This window comes from Mustela putorius, unplaced genomic scaffold (assembly GCF_011764305.1).
Source record: "Mustela putorius furo isolate JIRA1106 unplaced genomic scaffold, ASM1176430v1.1 tig00537303_pilon_pilon_pilon, whole genome shotgun sequence".
Classification (NCBI taxonomy): domain Eukaryota; kingdom Metazoa; phylum Chordata; class Mammalia; order Carnivora; family Mustelidae; genus Mustela; species Mustela putorius.
This window is the reverse complement of record NW_025422441.1, coordinates 819,685-832,208: the sequence shown is the minus strand read 5'-3', so window position 1 is coordinate 832,208 and position 12,524 is coordinate 819,685. Positions and strand designations below refer to the sequence as shown.

The window sequence follows — 12,524 nt, the reverse complement described above, 5'->3', positions numbered from 1 at the left end:
GCTGTTGCGACAGAGCAGTCCCGAGGGGCTGCAGGCCTGCAGAGAGGAGGTGGGGTAGGCTAGACGGTGTACCCGCCAGGCAGCAGGAGGAACAGGAGAGGGAGCCACTGGGACCCTCCCTCCGCAGCCCCCAGGACGTCACACTCCCCAGCTCTTAGAGCAAGTGGCCGAGCACAGAGGCCACACAGAATCCCAAGGAGGAACACACATGCGCGCACACGCGCACACGCACACAGAGCCAGGAGAACACCTGGTGGGGGCGCGTGCCAACAGAGGAGGGGGACCAGCCACCGTGGGGAGAGCAGTGCAGCGCCAGGCCAAGGTGGGGCAGGCCGTGCTGCAGGGGAGGGTGTTGACGGGAGGGGAGGGGGTTGGCAGGAGGGGAGGGGACAGAGCTGAACTACGGGGTCTCACATGGGTTTCTAGGGCAGCATCTGGGGGAGGGGGCAGGAGGTCAGCACACCCATCCCCCAGGCCCTACCTCCTCCTCCTCCATGCGGCGCAGAGTTTCACTGATGAACTTGATGTACTGACTGGTGAGGGTGGTCAGCTCGCTGTACCTCGTGCGCAGGTCTACATACTGTGGGGGAGGGGGCAGCCAGGGTCAGGCCTGCAGGGGGCCACGGGCCCAGGCAGCCCACCTGGCCCCACCAGCCCCACCCCCGGCCCACCTCCTGGATGACACTCTCAGAGCCGGATTGGACCTTGGGCTTCTTGGCCGGGGAGGCCACCGGCTCCAGCTGCGCCTTGTACGTGACCAGCTGCAGCTCATAGTCCTATGAAGACAAGCGAGTTGGCCACCAGCTTCCTGCTCCCCTCCCGCTGCACCTCACCGTGCCTTGGGCTTCTGCCAGGGTGGCCTGCGCCCAGGGCACCTCCTCTGCGGAGCCTCACCTTGATAGCGTTGATGTACTGCTTCGCCAGGCGCTGGCACTCCTCCACCTTCTCCCCGTGCTGCTCGATCTCCTCCAGCAGGGCCTGGGAGGGGAGGGCGGTCAGCAGCCGCCCGCGTCCCCCCACGTCCCCCCACGGCCCCCACCCCGGCCCCGCTCCGCCCACACCCACCTTCTCCTGCCGCAGCTGCTCCCGCACCGCCTGGCTGTCAGCCAGAGGCACGGCCTGGATCTGCTCCTGCCGCCGCTTGGCGTCCCGCAGCCAGGCGTCCAGCGGGTCGGCGCTCTCGCGGTAGTAGCGCAGCTGGCGGCCCAGCTGCTCCAGCTCACGCAGCCGCACATCGGTCTGGCTCAGCACCGCCTGCCAGCGCTCCAGCAGCGGTGCGACCCGCTCGCGCCAGCGCTCCACCTCCACGTCCCGCTCGCCGTGCTGCCGCTGCAGCCGCTCGCCCACTGCCTGCGCCCCCCGCAGCTCCTCCCGCAGGGCATCAAACACGGGCTGCTGGGCTTCGGCCTGGCCCCGGAGCTTCTGTAGAGGGTCGGGTGTGGTCTCAGCCCCGGAGCTCCGCCCCTGGCCCCCAGGGCACAGCCCACTCCAGCCTCCTGACCAGGCCCTGGCCCCGCCCCCGCCCCACCTTCAGGGCAGCCTTGGTGGCCTCCAGCTCAGGGAGGGTGGCGGGCACAGCCTGGGCCTCCTTGAGCTGCTCCTCGTGGGCCCTGAGCACCTCCTCAGCGCCCTGCGTGCTGCGGATCACCAGACTGATGGTCTTGAGCCTGCGGGGAGAGGGGGCTCAGCACCAGTCCCCGCACAGCGGACCACAGGACTCCTGTGGTCACAGGTGCCCGCAAGATGAACAGAGGCCTCGGCGAGAGGGTGGCTGGGGTGCTCGGGGACCCAGGGACGCGCCAGCTCCGACTGAGTCCTGGAGACAGCTGTGCTGTCCAGAGAAAGCCCTGGGCCCTGGGAGAAGCTCTCAGCCTTCCAGGTCCAAAATTGGGTAAAGGGTGACACCACGTACCACATGGTGATGTTTCTGACCTATCTGCCTTTGTGCAGAAAGGACGAGTAACACTTGGACGTGCTATTTACGACACAGACGTTACAGAAGGACCACGGGCCCTGGGAGCCAGTCCGTGATGAGACCGAGGGAAGGTGCAGAGAACCGCATGCCACCCTTCCCGGGGGTCAGAGCCCCCTGAGGTCCGCGCGGGAGCGAGTCACAAGGGGCCGGGAGAGGAAGGGGCCTGGGAAGGGCTGCATTTCCCCCGAGACGCGGGAGTGAGTGCGGACTCGGGAGGTGGGCTGCAGCCTCCAGGAAGACCTCAGCCTCAGGCCCGCTCCCCGCGGCGCCCCACCTGCGTGCCCTCTGCAGCTCCTCATCCCCACCCGGCACCAAGACTGGCGCCCAACCCTGGCCAAGCCCCCGTCTGAACCTCACGGGTCACAGGCCACCTCCCCTTCCTCCCCCGGCCCACACACCCACAAGTCCCGTGCCTCAGTGAGCTGTACTGAACCCCCTTCCCACGTCAGGTCACCAGCAATCCCCACCTTTGGGACACATCAGGGCTGTGCCCTCTGGCCACATCCACACCCACCATCCTGGTCCACACCCGCCCCTCGGCCAGAACACTCAGCAGACCCTTCCTCCTGGCCCCCATCCGCCTGTCCTCCAGCGCACAGCGCGCAGGCCCCCCACCCTCGCAGCTCCTGGCCACCCATAGGCTCACTCACTTCTCCAGGTAGATGGCAGACAGGCTGCGGACCTGCTCCAGCTTGCCCAGGGTGAGCTCCAGCTCCGAGCGCAGAGTGGGGGCGGCGGGGGACGGCTCCGGCAGGGCCAGGACCTTCTCGGCCTCGGCGGACAGCCGGGCGACCCCCTTGCCCAGCCCCTCCACCTCCGCCTGTGCTTTCTGGGGAGAAACCGCGCAGTGTTAGCTGACTTGAGGAGCCCCACACCCAGCACCCGGGGAAGGCTAGGGAGGGCAGGGTGGGAGGGGCGCGGGGGGGGGGCAGGGGCCTGCCTGCTGCTCTGCGATGCGCTGGGCGCACTCCCGCGCAGGCTCCTCGTCCAGCGGCAGCCGCAAGCGGTGCACCGTGCGGGTCTCGCAGGCCTCCAGCTGCAGCCGGATGTCCTTGAGCTCGGAGATGCACTGCTGGCAGCGGGACTCCTCCTGTGCACCTGGGGACGCGTGCTGCTCAGGGGCCTGCCCGGCCTGTCCCCCAAGCCCCCCCACCCCCCACACAGCTCCCACCACTCAGGCCCCCCGCCGCAGGTCTGCCGCCGCCTACCTTGCTCCGCACTCTGCAGCAGCTGCTGGTAATGGCGGCTGCAGGAGCCATAGTCCCGCTCGGCCTGGAGCCGGTCCTCAGGCCCAAAGCTGCTGGCATCCTGACTGTCCCGCAGGAAGGCCTGGTAGTGCAGCTCTAGGCTGCGCAGGGCTTGCCGCTGCTCCTCCGGCTTCAGCGTCCGGAACTGCAGGCGGCACCAGGGGCTGAGCATGGGCAAGGGGCAGCTGGCCCGCGAGGTACCTCCCGCCCTTCCCCCGCCCCACACGGCCCCGTGGGTGACTCCTACCGTGACCAGGGACCAGGAGCGGATGAGCTGCAGGTCGCGGCTGAGGCTCTGCCATGCCAGCAGACTCTTCATGTCCACGTGCAGCTGGTGCCACAGAGTGACCAGGGCCTGGTGCTGGGCCTCCAGCCTGCGGGTCAGTGCGCGGTCAGAGTCGTGGGGGCACCCGCCCAGGGCCACCTGCTGCAGCTGCCAGCCCCCCACCTACCCACCTGGTGACGGCCTCCTGGGCCTCCTGGTTGGGCGGAGGCACGAGGAAGCACACGGAAGGCACGGCGGCCTCGCTGCCGGAGCTGCTGAGCACCTTCCAGTGGGACGGCTGCGCGGCGCCCAGCAGCTGACACTCGTCGCCCTTGTGCACGGTCACCTGCGGGAGCCGCAGCGGTCACAGAGCGGTCGTGCGGCCCCCCACTGGGCCCCGCCTGGGGTGCCCTCTGCCCGGTCCTCACCTCCGCCTGCTTGTAGTCGCACGCGGCCAGCAGCGGCACACGGCCCCGCACAGGCTGTGCTAGGTTTCGGGGCTTCAGCTGCACAATGGCCTTGGCCCGCTTGGCCAGGCCTGAGAGGTGTGCCCTGTACTCATTCAGCTGGTCCTTCTCATCCTGCCAGGGAGAGAAGGCTCAGAGACCACGATCCAGGAGGTAAGACCGGGGTAGCAACCCAGGGCTCGGCCCCCAACACATCCTGCTGACCCTCCTTTCTTCCCGGCCCAGACTCTGCACCCCCCTCCCCTAGGGCCCCACGCTGGGCCCCCCAAGAGCAGCCCTAGCCACGCCTGGCCACACGATGTCCTCCCCCCATGGAAGGTCATCCACCTCCGCCCATCTCACTCCTCCACGGGTCCAAAGCCCACCGAGGACTGTCAGAGGCTGTGGTCAGTCTATCCGGGAACCGCCCGGGTCTCGTGCCTCTGCCAGAAGACCCCCTGGCCTTCGCTGCCCCCAATTTCTGCTCCCAGGGGCCCCCAGCCGGCAGGACTGTCCAGTGTCCTTCCCTGTGCCCCCCCGCCAAGCCCGCCCCTGCCCCAGGGCACATGGGCACCAGACCCAGACGCCTCTCTGCCAGCTGACCGTGCCAGTGGTGGGGTGGCTGACCAGGTCTCTGCTCGCTCTGGAGGCTCAGGTGACGAGCTCACATTGCTCTAGCTGCCACCCCACCACCACTCCACGACCCAGCACTAACCTCTGAGTGCCCCCACGGCCCCGTCCCGCGCTGCCGACCGACCCCCGTCTGGTCTTCCCCCACCGGCACCCTGGTCCCCCCCACTGCTGCATGCCCACCCCCACAGGGACCCTCACGAAGCAGCTGTGCAGCACAGACTCTGAGCCAGCCTCTCCGGGGTCCCGGGGGGGGGGGGCCCGCACTCCCCCCACGGCCACAGCTGCCTCTGCCAGGCCGTTGCATCCTGGAAGGGGACGGCCACCTGCCCTCACGGCTCCGGGCCCCATAGCCCTACTCATCACCCCGGGCCGGCCGAGGCCTGCGCTCCCTCACCTGGGCGTCCTGCAGCAGGTCCTCCAGGCGCGTGACGGTGACAGAGCGGTCACAGGTGTACTTCCTGCGCAGCGTCTCCTGCAGCTTCCGGAGCTGCTCCTCGGTCTCCCGCACCTCCGAGAAGAACTGGGAAGGAAAGAGGGTCACATGGGGCCCAGGGGCCTCTGGCTGCAGAGGACTGACGCGAGCCCCGCAGGACCGCGCCGACCCAGCTTCGCCCCTGCAAACGGACACAGGGAGGGGCCCTGCACCCCCTGCTGCGGTCTGGGGCCCCTCGGGGACGCCGCAGCTGACCCGGGAGGAGCCCGTTCTCACCTGGAAGTAGGCCGTGTTCTCCTTCAGGTGCGTCTCGATGCAGCAACACAGCTGTAGCATCCAGCTCCACTGGGTCTGCAGAGCTGCCTGAAAGGACTGCGCCCCCCGTCGACCCTCAGGCTCCCCGTCGGCCGTGGCTGACCCCACGGCCTGCCCGCACACCCCCCGTGGCCGCCAGGGTCCTCGGGGACGTCCCCCACGGCCACCACGGTCCCCGCGGCCGTCCCCCACGGCCTGCCCACCCCCCCCCGTGCCCACGAGGGGCCCTGGCCCACCCCACCTCCACTGTGGGCCGAGCAGGGTGCCCCTCCCGCAGCAGCCGGTCCCCGGTGCTCTGAATCTCCTTGATTTTCTTCTCCCGCAGCTCCAGCTCACGCATCAGGGCCTGACATGGAGGCACAGGGCTCAGGAATGGTGTCGGGCCCTCGCCAGGGTCCACCAGTCTCCCATAAGCGTCCCCCCACCAGCCAGCACCCGGGGACCCCACAGGGGCAGGACAGTCCTGGAAGATTCCGGAAGGCGGCCTCACCGAGTAGCTCTCCTTCTTGGCGGCCATGTTGGAGTTGCGCTCCCCCCAGTCGAAGCCCACCTCCTCCTCCTCCTTCTCACTGAGCCACATCAGCTCCTTGGTGGCCGCCGCCACAAAGCCATGCAGGCTCTCCAGCCAGCGGAGACGGGCCTTGGAGGAGTTCTGCGGGGCGGCGAGAGCCCGTCAGCGGATCCCACCGTCCGGTCCCTCTGTCCTGTCCCCGCCGTCCCCGCCCCCAGCCGCAGCCGGCACTCACCAGGAGCTTGGCGTACTGCAGGTCCAGCCGGCCCAGGCAGTCTCTGTAGGCGCCGCGGGGGGCCGGGGCGAGCTGGCCCTGCGGGAGATGGAAGCGGTGACGCTTACCGTGGCCAGGACCCACACCCTCACCCCAACGGCCCGCCCCTGGGCGCCCGCGCACCTCGTCGGCTCGCGCCCGTTCAATCTTGGCACGGAACTCCTCGACGGACTGGTGCAGGCCACGGTGGCTGCCCAGCTGGGCCTCCACACTGGGCAGGTCCCCACCCCACTCCGCACTGTCCACCCGCCGCTGGTTCTCCTCCACCCAGGCCAGCAGGTCCTGCAAGTAACGCAGCGTGACGTCCTCCAGCTCGGGGCGCCTCTGCGTGGTCTGCACCGACACCGGGGTCACGGGCGCCGCTACGCCCGTCTTCAGCCGGAGGTTGTACTCGGTCCGGATGGCCACCAGGCGCTCGTGCAGGCGGTAGACCCTGGCGGCAGAGGGGGCGCGGGATGATGAGCCGGTCGCCAGAGCACCAGAGTCACCCCCACCCGGGGCGAGGGGCGCGGCCCCACCTGCGGTACATCTGCTCCCCCTGCGGGTGCCGCCCATCCTTGAGCGTCTGCACGTCGTTGAACAGTAGGCGGATCATGCCGTCGGCCTTGTCCAGGTCACGCTCCACCTCAGCCGCCCGCTGGGGTGCCTTGCCTGCAGCCAGCAGCCGGACGTCCTGCAGGGCGTCCCCAGCGCTTAGGGCCTGCGGGCAGGCAGCCTCCTGACTGCCCAGGGTCCCGATACGCTCTCCCGGCCAGACTGCCCATCCCCGGCTCTCTGCGGGAATGATGCTGACCCCCGGGGCTCCCTGCACATGGTTCCGGGCCCCATCTGCCTCCACAAGCTCCGGCCCAGGCTCACAGCCCCAGCCCCACTGGGCCCCATGAGTGTGGGGCCCTCCCTGACAGCTCCTCTGGGCAGCAAGCCTCCCAGGCCTGGCACCGGGGTCGGTGGCCTCCTATGTGTCCTGCCCAGCGCTCGGAAACCAGCTCTGCCCAAAGGGAGCGGTCAGAGTTGGCAGCACCCCAGGGGAGGAGCTGGGGCTGCTCTCCAGCCACTGGCCACAGGGCGTGGCCGGCTCCCGGCGCTTCCCGCCTCCCCCCTGCCTGCCCCTCCCCCGCCCCCCTCACCGACTGCAGCAGGGCGTCGGCGTGGTTCAGCTGCTCCTCGCACAGCCCGGCCTCCATCTGCAGTTTGCTCACGACGCGCTGAAGACACTCCAGCCTGCGGAGCGCAGTGCCCCCCAGGAGCCGCCGTGAGTGGGGTCCTCCCGCCGGGCTCCAGGACGTGCGCCCCTCCTGCCACTGGCCTCCCTGCCCGCCGGCGGCCCACAGCAGAGCTGGCCCCAGTGTGGGATTCCCAGCCCGGGGGTGGTTTCCTCCCCAGGCAGTGACTCACCCTCGGGTGGCTCCCCGAGGCCGCGGGCCCCACCCCCCAGCTGCCTCCCCCAGCCCCGCCCCCGCCCACCTCTCAAACTCGCCACGGAGCTGCTTCTCCCGCTCCAGGATGGCCACGTGCAGCTTGCCCCACTCCTTCTCCACGTCCAGCGGGTGGTAGCCGGGGGGCACCTTAAGCTGGCCTGCTTGCACCGCACCCTGTGGGCAGGGCCCGAGCTCAGGGGGGTAGGGGCCGAGCCCCCCAGGGCCCCCCAGCCTACCCACCCTGGAACAGCTCCAGTTCTAACAGCTCAGCCACGAGGCCCTGCCCTCCCTGCTGAAGAGGGCCTCACTCCCACTAGCACTGCCCCCGCTCCCCCCGTCCAGGACACCCCCTCACCTCCAGGGACTGGAAGATGCCCTTGGAGCGGTTCTTGTCCGCCTCCTTGGCCGGAAGCTCCGTCTCCTTAAACTTCAGGAACTGGCACCACAAGATCTGTGGAGAAGCGTGTGTTGAGCTGCCTGCCTGGGCCGCATGGGGCCAGGCACAGGGGGGTGGGGGGGGAAGCCAGGCCCACCTCGATCTCCTCAAAGCTGGAGGGAAACCGGCGCTCCTCGAAGGCCGCGGTGTGATGGCGGACCCACTGCAGCAGCAGCAGCACGAGCTCCCGGTACTCCTGCCAGCGCAGCTGCAGCTCCTGCGGCCAGGGCGGGGGAGCCGTGAGGCGCAGCCAGCCCCCCCCCAGCCGCCGGGACCACCCCCACTCCGCCCCCTGGCCAGCTCCCCCCAGCCGTCCCCCCTCCCCAGCCCGCCCCCGCCCACCAGCCGCCACTCACGCTGGCCTTCACGCCGTCCTGCACATCAGGCACCCGCGGCATGGCGTCGTACAGGGACGAGACGTAGGTGATGATGGACTTCTCGTCGGGCTGTGGGACGTCCACATCTGCAGGGAAGGGACCAACATCAGAGAGGGCCCAGCAAGGGGCAGCAGAGGGGCAGGGGGTGGGGGACAGGGCACGCACCCTCAGGGTCCAGGAGCCGTGTCACCCCCAGGTCCCGCTCCGCCACAGAGAAGGCCTGGTCCAGGTTCTCCAGGTTGGTCTGACGGAACACCTTGTTCATGTCGATGAGCGTGGGTCTGTGGGCAGAGGGGTGGGGGGACCGTGAGGCCCGTGCGGCAGGTCACCCACCCTGAAAACGACCCCCCCACCTTTCTAGTGCCCAGTACTGCCTGCCTACATGGCCTTGCTTCTGGAGCTCAAGAAGCCTACACTGGGCACAGAGGCTGGAACACACCAAGCAGAGGCTCCTCGCCTGCGGACGGTTCCTGCGGCTGCCCTGCCCCCCAGGCCTCAGGTTCTGGGCTGGGGCAAAGGTCCACTGAGAGGCATTCCCACCGTGGCCTGGCCACCCTGGCCCTTTCTGGGGCGTGCACGTGGGGCTGAGGCCCCGGCTCTGAGAGCCATCAGCTCACTCGCCATCTGGCTCAAGGAAGCCAGTGAAGCCTCAGAAAGGCTCCGGGCAGAGGCGGGCCATGGGGGGCCGGGCCTGCCTGCACCCTTCCAGAGGGCTGGGCTGGCACAGGCACATAGCCCCTCAGGCAGCGGGTTCCCGTCGCAGCAGATGCCCCTCCTGCCACTGCCCCTGCCCCAACTTGCTAGCAGTCGCCCAGCTGAGATGCCCTGGGGCGCCCTGGGCCACATACTTGTGCCGGTGAATGATGGCATTGAAGAGGCGGCCGTCCCGCCAGCTGGAGGTGAAGTTGTCACAGCGCAGGCCTTGGTAGCCTTCCACCATGCGCTGGGACCACAGCAGCAGCTTCTCCTTGGCCGTCATGTCCTCGGACTGTCCGCTCACCTGGATGTCGGAGATCTGCCCCGCGCGGGAGGCCAGCAGCACTCAGCCACAGCCACAGCCCCGCCTGGCACCCACGGGTGCTTATCTGAGTCCGTGCAAGCACGCGGGCCCCGTGGGAGCCCCCAGGCCAGCGGAGGCAGAGGGAGGCCTCCAGGTTCCTCCCCCATTAGTGCCACTGCCCAAGATGCTTTCGCCGGGCTGCCCCGGAATACGTCAGTGCCCCCAGGCCCGGCCCCCGTCACGTCATGGATGCCTCCCTGAGCTGCCGGAGGCCAGGCCCTAGGAGGGCAGCCGTGGGCACCAGGGCCAGCCCAGAAGCCGCAGGCCTAGGAAAGGTGGTCCCAGTGGGGATGGGGCCCAGGTCAGCCGCCCCCCCCCCGACTCCAGAATGGGGGTGGGGTCTCTGGGGGATGGGCACGTTCCCGGGGGGCGGCCTGTCAGCCTGCCAGCCTGTGTGACTCAGCTGCTGTGCCCCCAGGCTCTGCCTGCTCAGCTCCTAGATTTGTGGCTTCCTGTGCGGCTGGGGCGGGCAGCGGGTGAGTCAGCCAGTGCAGCGGGTGCTTCTCCAAAACCCTCCGGGCGGGAGGCCGCACGTAGCACAGAGAACACATTCCTCTGCAGGGAGGCTCTTCGGCCCTGCCCAGCCGGGGTCAGAGGGCACAGCACAGGAAGGCCCCAGAGAGAGCCTGGAGCCCTCAGGCCACGGGGCTAGCTCAGGGCACGGGCGCTGTCTGGGGCTGGGCTTGGGGCTGGCAGGAAGGTGCCAGGACGCCAAGGGCCCTGGCTCCTGGGCCACACGCCCCCTTGGCCACCCGGCCAGCCCCAGACTACCTGGAAGTGAAGGATGATGGTCCAGATGAGGCCCAGGGTCAGCTTGGGGTTGCCGTCGGCGATGTCATCGTTCCTGATGTTGACCAGCTTCACCTGCATGCAACACCCACAGTCCCACTGCTGACCAGCCGGGGTGGGGGCTCACGGCCGGGGTGGGGGCTCGCGGCCGGGGTGGGGGCTCGCGGCCGGGGTGGGGGCTCCTGGCCGGGGAGGGGGCTCGCGGCCGGGGAAGGGGCTCGTGGCCGGGGAAGGGGCTCACGGCCGGGCCAGTCGAGTGGCCTCACCTGCCGGTGTCGCAGGTAGTCCAAGGCAATCTGGACATTCTGCAGCTTGTGGAAGCGCATCCTCCCCTTCTCCCGGGGCTGCAGGAAGAGGCCTGGGCAGTCAGAACCCCAGGGCAGGGGCACGGTCCCACCTCCAGCCACAGCCCCCTGCCTGCCCTCAGAACCGCCAGGGCAACTGCGGGAATGGAACCGACCGAGGGTCTTCCCCAGTGGGCAGCAGCCCTTCCCATGTCCCCGCGTCACCCTTCCCAGCTAGAAAAGGGGGGCCGGTGGCTCAGAGGCCAGACCCGGCAGGGGCTTTGGAAGTCCAGGAGCCAGGCCCAGGCTGTGGGAAGGAAGGAAGGGAGGAGACAGTAGCCAGGAAGCCGCGGGCGGAGGGCAGTGGCACGGGGGGCAGGGTCCTCCTGGACGGCGGCAGCAGCCCTGGTGGGCCCCCGTCCCGGGCACTGCCACAGGCAGGACACCGGGCAGCTGGATACAGAGCCACCTGCCTCCCCAAGCGCCAGGCACAGGTGGGTCCGGATGGGCCACCAGCCCCAGGTGAGCCGGGCTCCCGGTCTTGGGGAGCGCACGCGCAGCCTCAGCCAGCACGCACAACCACTCACTCACCAGGCGCGAGCTCCTGATTACGTCCCGCTCTCTTGGCTGCCCGGCCAGAGCAGGGCATAGGGTAAAGGGCAGAGGCCAAGGTTCACAGTCCAAGCAGCAGAGAAACCAAAGCAGAGCAGAGCGTGAGGTTACAGAGAGCAGCAGGGCCGCGAGCCCACGGCACGGGGAACAGGCCACACTCCCAGGCTGGGCCCAACACTCCAGGCCGGGAGACCCAGGAGGGGCCGAGGCCAGGCTAGATGTGGAGTGGGCGTGTGGGAAAGGCCCCGAGAGAGGAAGGCAGGCAGGGGCGTCCAGGTGAGAGGCAGGCGGGGCCCCGGAGGGGACAGGCGGGCAGGGACACGCACCAGGCTGTCCCCGGAGAGCACCTCCAGCAGGGAGATGAGGTTGTGGCCATCACGGAGGTCTTCATACAGGTCGCTGATGTGTCTCTGGGCCTGCGGGGACAGCGATACTGGGCTGCTACACAGCCGCCACCAGGCCCTGGTGGAGGGGGGACAGGCCCTGACCCCAGAATGTGCCCCGCCCCCACCGAGGCACCTACCTCTGCCCTCCAGTGCTACGAGGAGAGCAGGAGAGGCCAGAGGAAGAAGAGAGGGAGACAGGAGGCAGAGGCAGGAGCAGGAGCAGCGAGGGGGAGGCACAGAGAAGAGACAAGAACAGGTTTCAGAGAGGAGAGGTGAGCCCCAGCAGACAGCGAGAGCAGCCCTGGTTCCAGCCGTAGGGCCAGGGCGCCCTCCTCCACCCCATGGCCCCACACACACATGCACACACGGGTCCACGCGCCACCGACCTTGATGAGGTGTTTGTTGACCCACTTGGTGAAGGTCTTCTTCTGCACACGATCCCGTTCATCTGAGAGAGACAAAGCCAGGTGACCTGAGGCCTGGGAGCAGCCGCAGGGGCCCCCAGGAGGCGACCACCGGGCAGACACAGTGGGCGGCACCTGAAGAGGGTCTCAGAATCCCAGAGACCCAGCATCCTCCCACGCGCGGGCTCGGGTGCTGGGCAGGCGAGGGGCCTCCTCCGCTCAATCCCCCTATTGTCTCTCTCTGGAGATGGGAGGGTCCAGAGCTGGCAGCCACTCTCCAGGCCCGCAGAGTCCAAGTCCCGGCTGCCCCACCCCCACACACGCTGCCTTAGAGACGCGCAGAAAGGTTCCCGGTCAGGACCCAGGGCAGGGGCGGGATGAGCAGAACGCTGTACCCTCCCAACAGGGCAGCGGGCTTCCCCAGGGCTCAGGGAGACCCCACCCACCACGGCCCTATAATCAAGATCCAGAGCCCAGTGCCAGCCTTGCCAACACAGGCCAGCGCTCTCCATGCTGGGCACCAGTGGCTGCCCACGCCCCACCCCCACCCCAGCTCTGCACTGGGACCGGGTGTGTCACACAGGCCCGAGGGCCCTAGCTGGTCTCAGACTCTGTCCCGGCTTTCAGGGTCCCCACCCCCGCCGGGTGCCAGGCTTCCT

At 69.1% G+C, this 12,524-nt stretch overlaps 1 protein-coding gene across 21 annotated transcripts in view; it reads right to left on the bottom strand.

Annotated features, from left to right (window-relative positions):
- Positions 1 to 12,524, bottom strand: part of PLEC (plectin) — a 53,965-nt gene that overhangs the window by 11,243 nt on the left and 30,198 nt on the right. For 12 of the 21 annotated variants that reach the window (XM_045074072.1, XM_045074073.1, XM_045074074.1 and 9 more), the window contains 30 exons: positions 11,848 to 11,909; positions 11,599 to 11,613; positions 11,402 to 11,491; positions 10,446 to 10,523; positions 10,162 to 10,254; positions 9,179 to 9,345; positions 8,496 to 8,611; positions 8,310 to 8,416; positions 8,051 to 8,170; positions 7,873 to 7,968; positions 7,564 to 7,691; positions 7,227 to 7,320; positions 6,618 to 6,772; positions 6,223 to 6,532; positions 6,061 to 6,138; positions 5,805 to 5,966; positions 5,556 to 5,660; positions 5,276 to 5,371; positions 4,961 to 5,086; positions 3,916 to 4,068; positions 3,679 to 3,833; positions 3,470 to 3,596; positions 3,184 to 3,367; positions 2,916 to 3,073; positions 2,626 to 2,804; positions 1,529 to 1,667; positions 1,066 to 1,422; positions 895 to 978; positions 672 to 776; positions 482 to 580 (listed from right to left, as the gene is read on the bottom strand). In XM_045074072.1, the coding sequence (XP_044930007.1) occupies positions 482 to 580; positions 672 to 776; positions 895 to 978; positions 1,066 to 1,422; positions 1,529 to 1,667; positions 2,626 to 2,804; positions 2,916 to 3,073; positions 3,184 to 3,367; positions 3,470 to 3,596; positions 3,679 to 3,833; positions 3,916 to 4,068; positions 4,961 to 5,086; positions 5,276 to 5,371; positions 5,556 to 5,660; positions 5,805 to 5,966; positions 6,061 to 6,138; positions 6,223 to 6,532; positions 6,618 to 6,772; positions 7,227 to 7,320; positions 7,564 to 7,691; positions 7,873 to 7,968; positions 8,051 to 8,170; positions 8,310 to 8,416; positions 8,496 to 8,611; positions 9,179 to 9,345; positions 10,162 to 10,254; positions 10,446 to 10,523; positions 11,402 to 11,491; positions 11,599 to 11,613; positions 11,848 to 11,909 (3,938 nt within the window). The remainder of the gene's footprint in view (positions 1 to 481; positions 581 to 671; positions 777 to 894; positions 979 to 1,065; positions 1,423 to 1,528; positions 1,668 to 2,625; positions 2,805 to 2,915; positions 3,074 to 3,183; positions 3,368 to 3,469; positions 3,597 to 3,678; positions 3,834 to 3,915; positions 4,069 to 4,960; positions 5,087 to 5,275; positions 5,372 to 5,555; positions 5,661 to 5,804; positions 5,967 to 6,060; positions 6,139 to 6,222; positions 6,533 to 6,617; positions 6,773 to 7,226; positions 7,321 to 7,563; positions 7,692 to 7,872; positions 7,969 to 8,050; positions 8,171 to 8,309; positions 8,417 to 8,495; positions 8,612 to 9,178; positions 9,346 to 10,161; positions 10,255 to 10,445; positions 10,524 to 11,401; positions 11,492 to 11,598; positions 11,614 to 11,847; positions 11,910 to 12,524) is intronic. The other 9 variants (XM_045074071.1, XM_045074083.1, XM_045074086.1 and 6 more) reach the window with 1 other exon arrangement.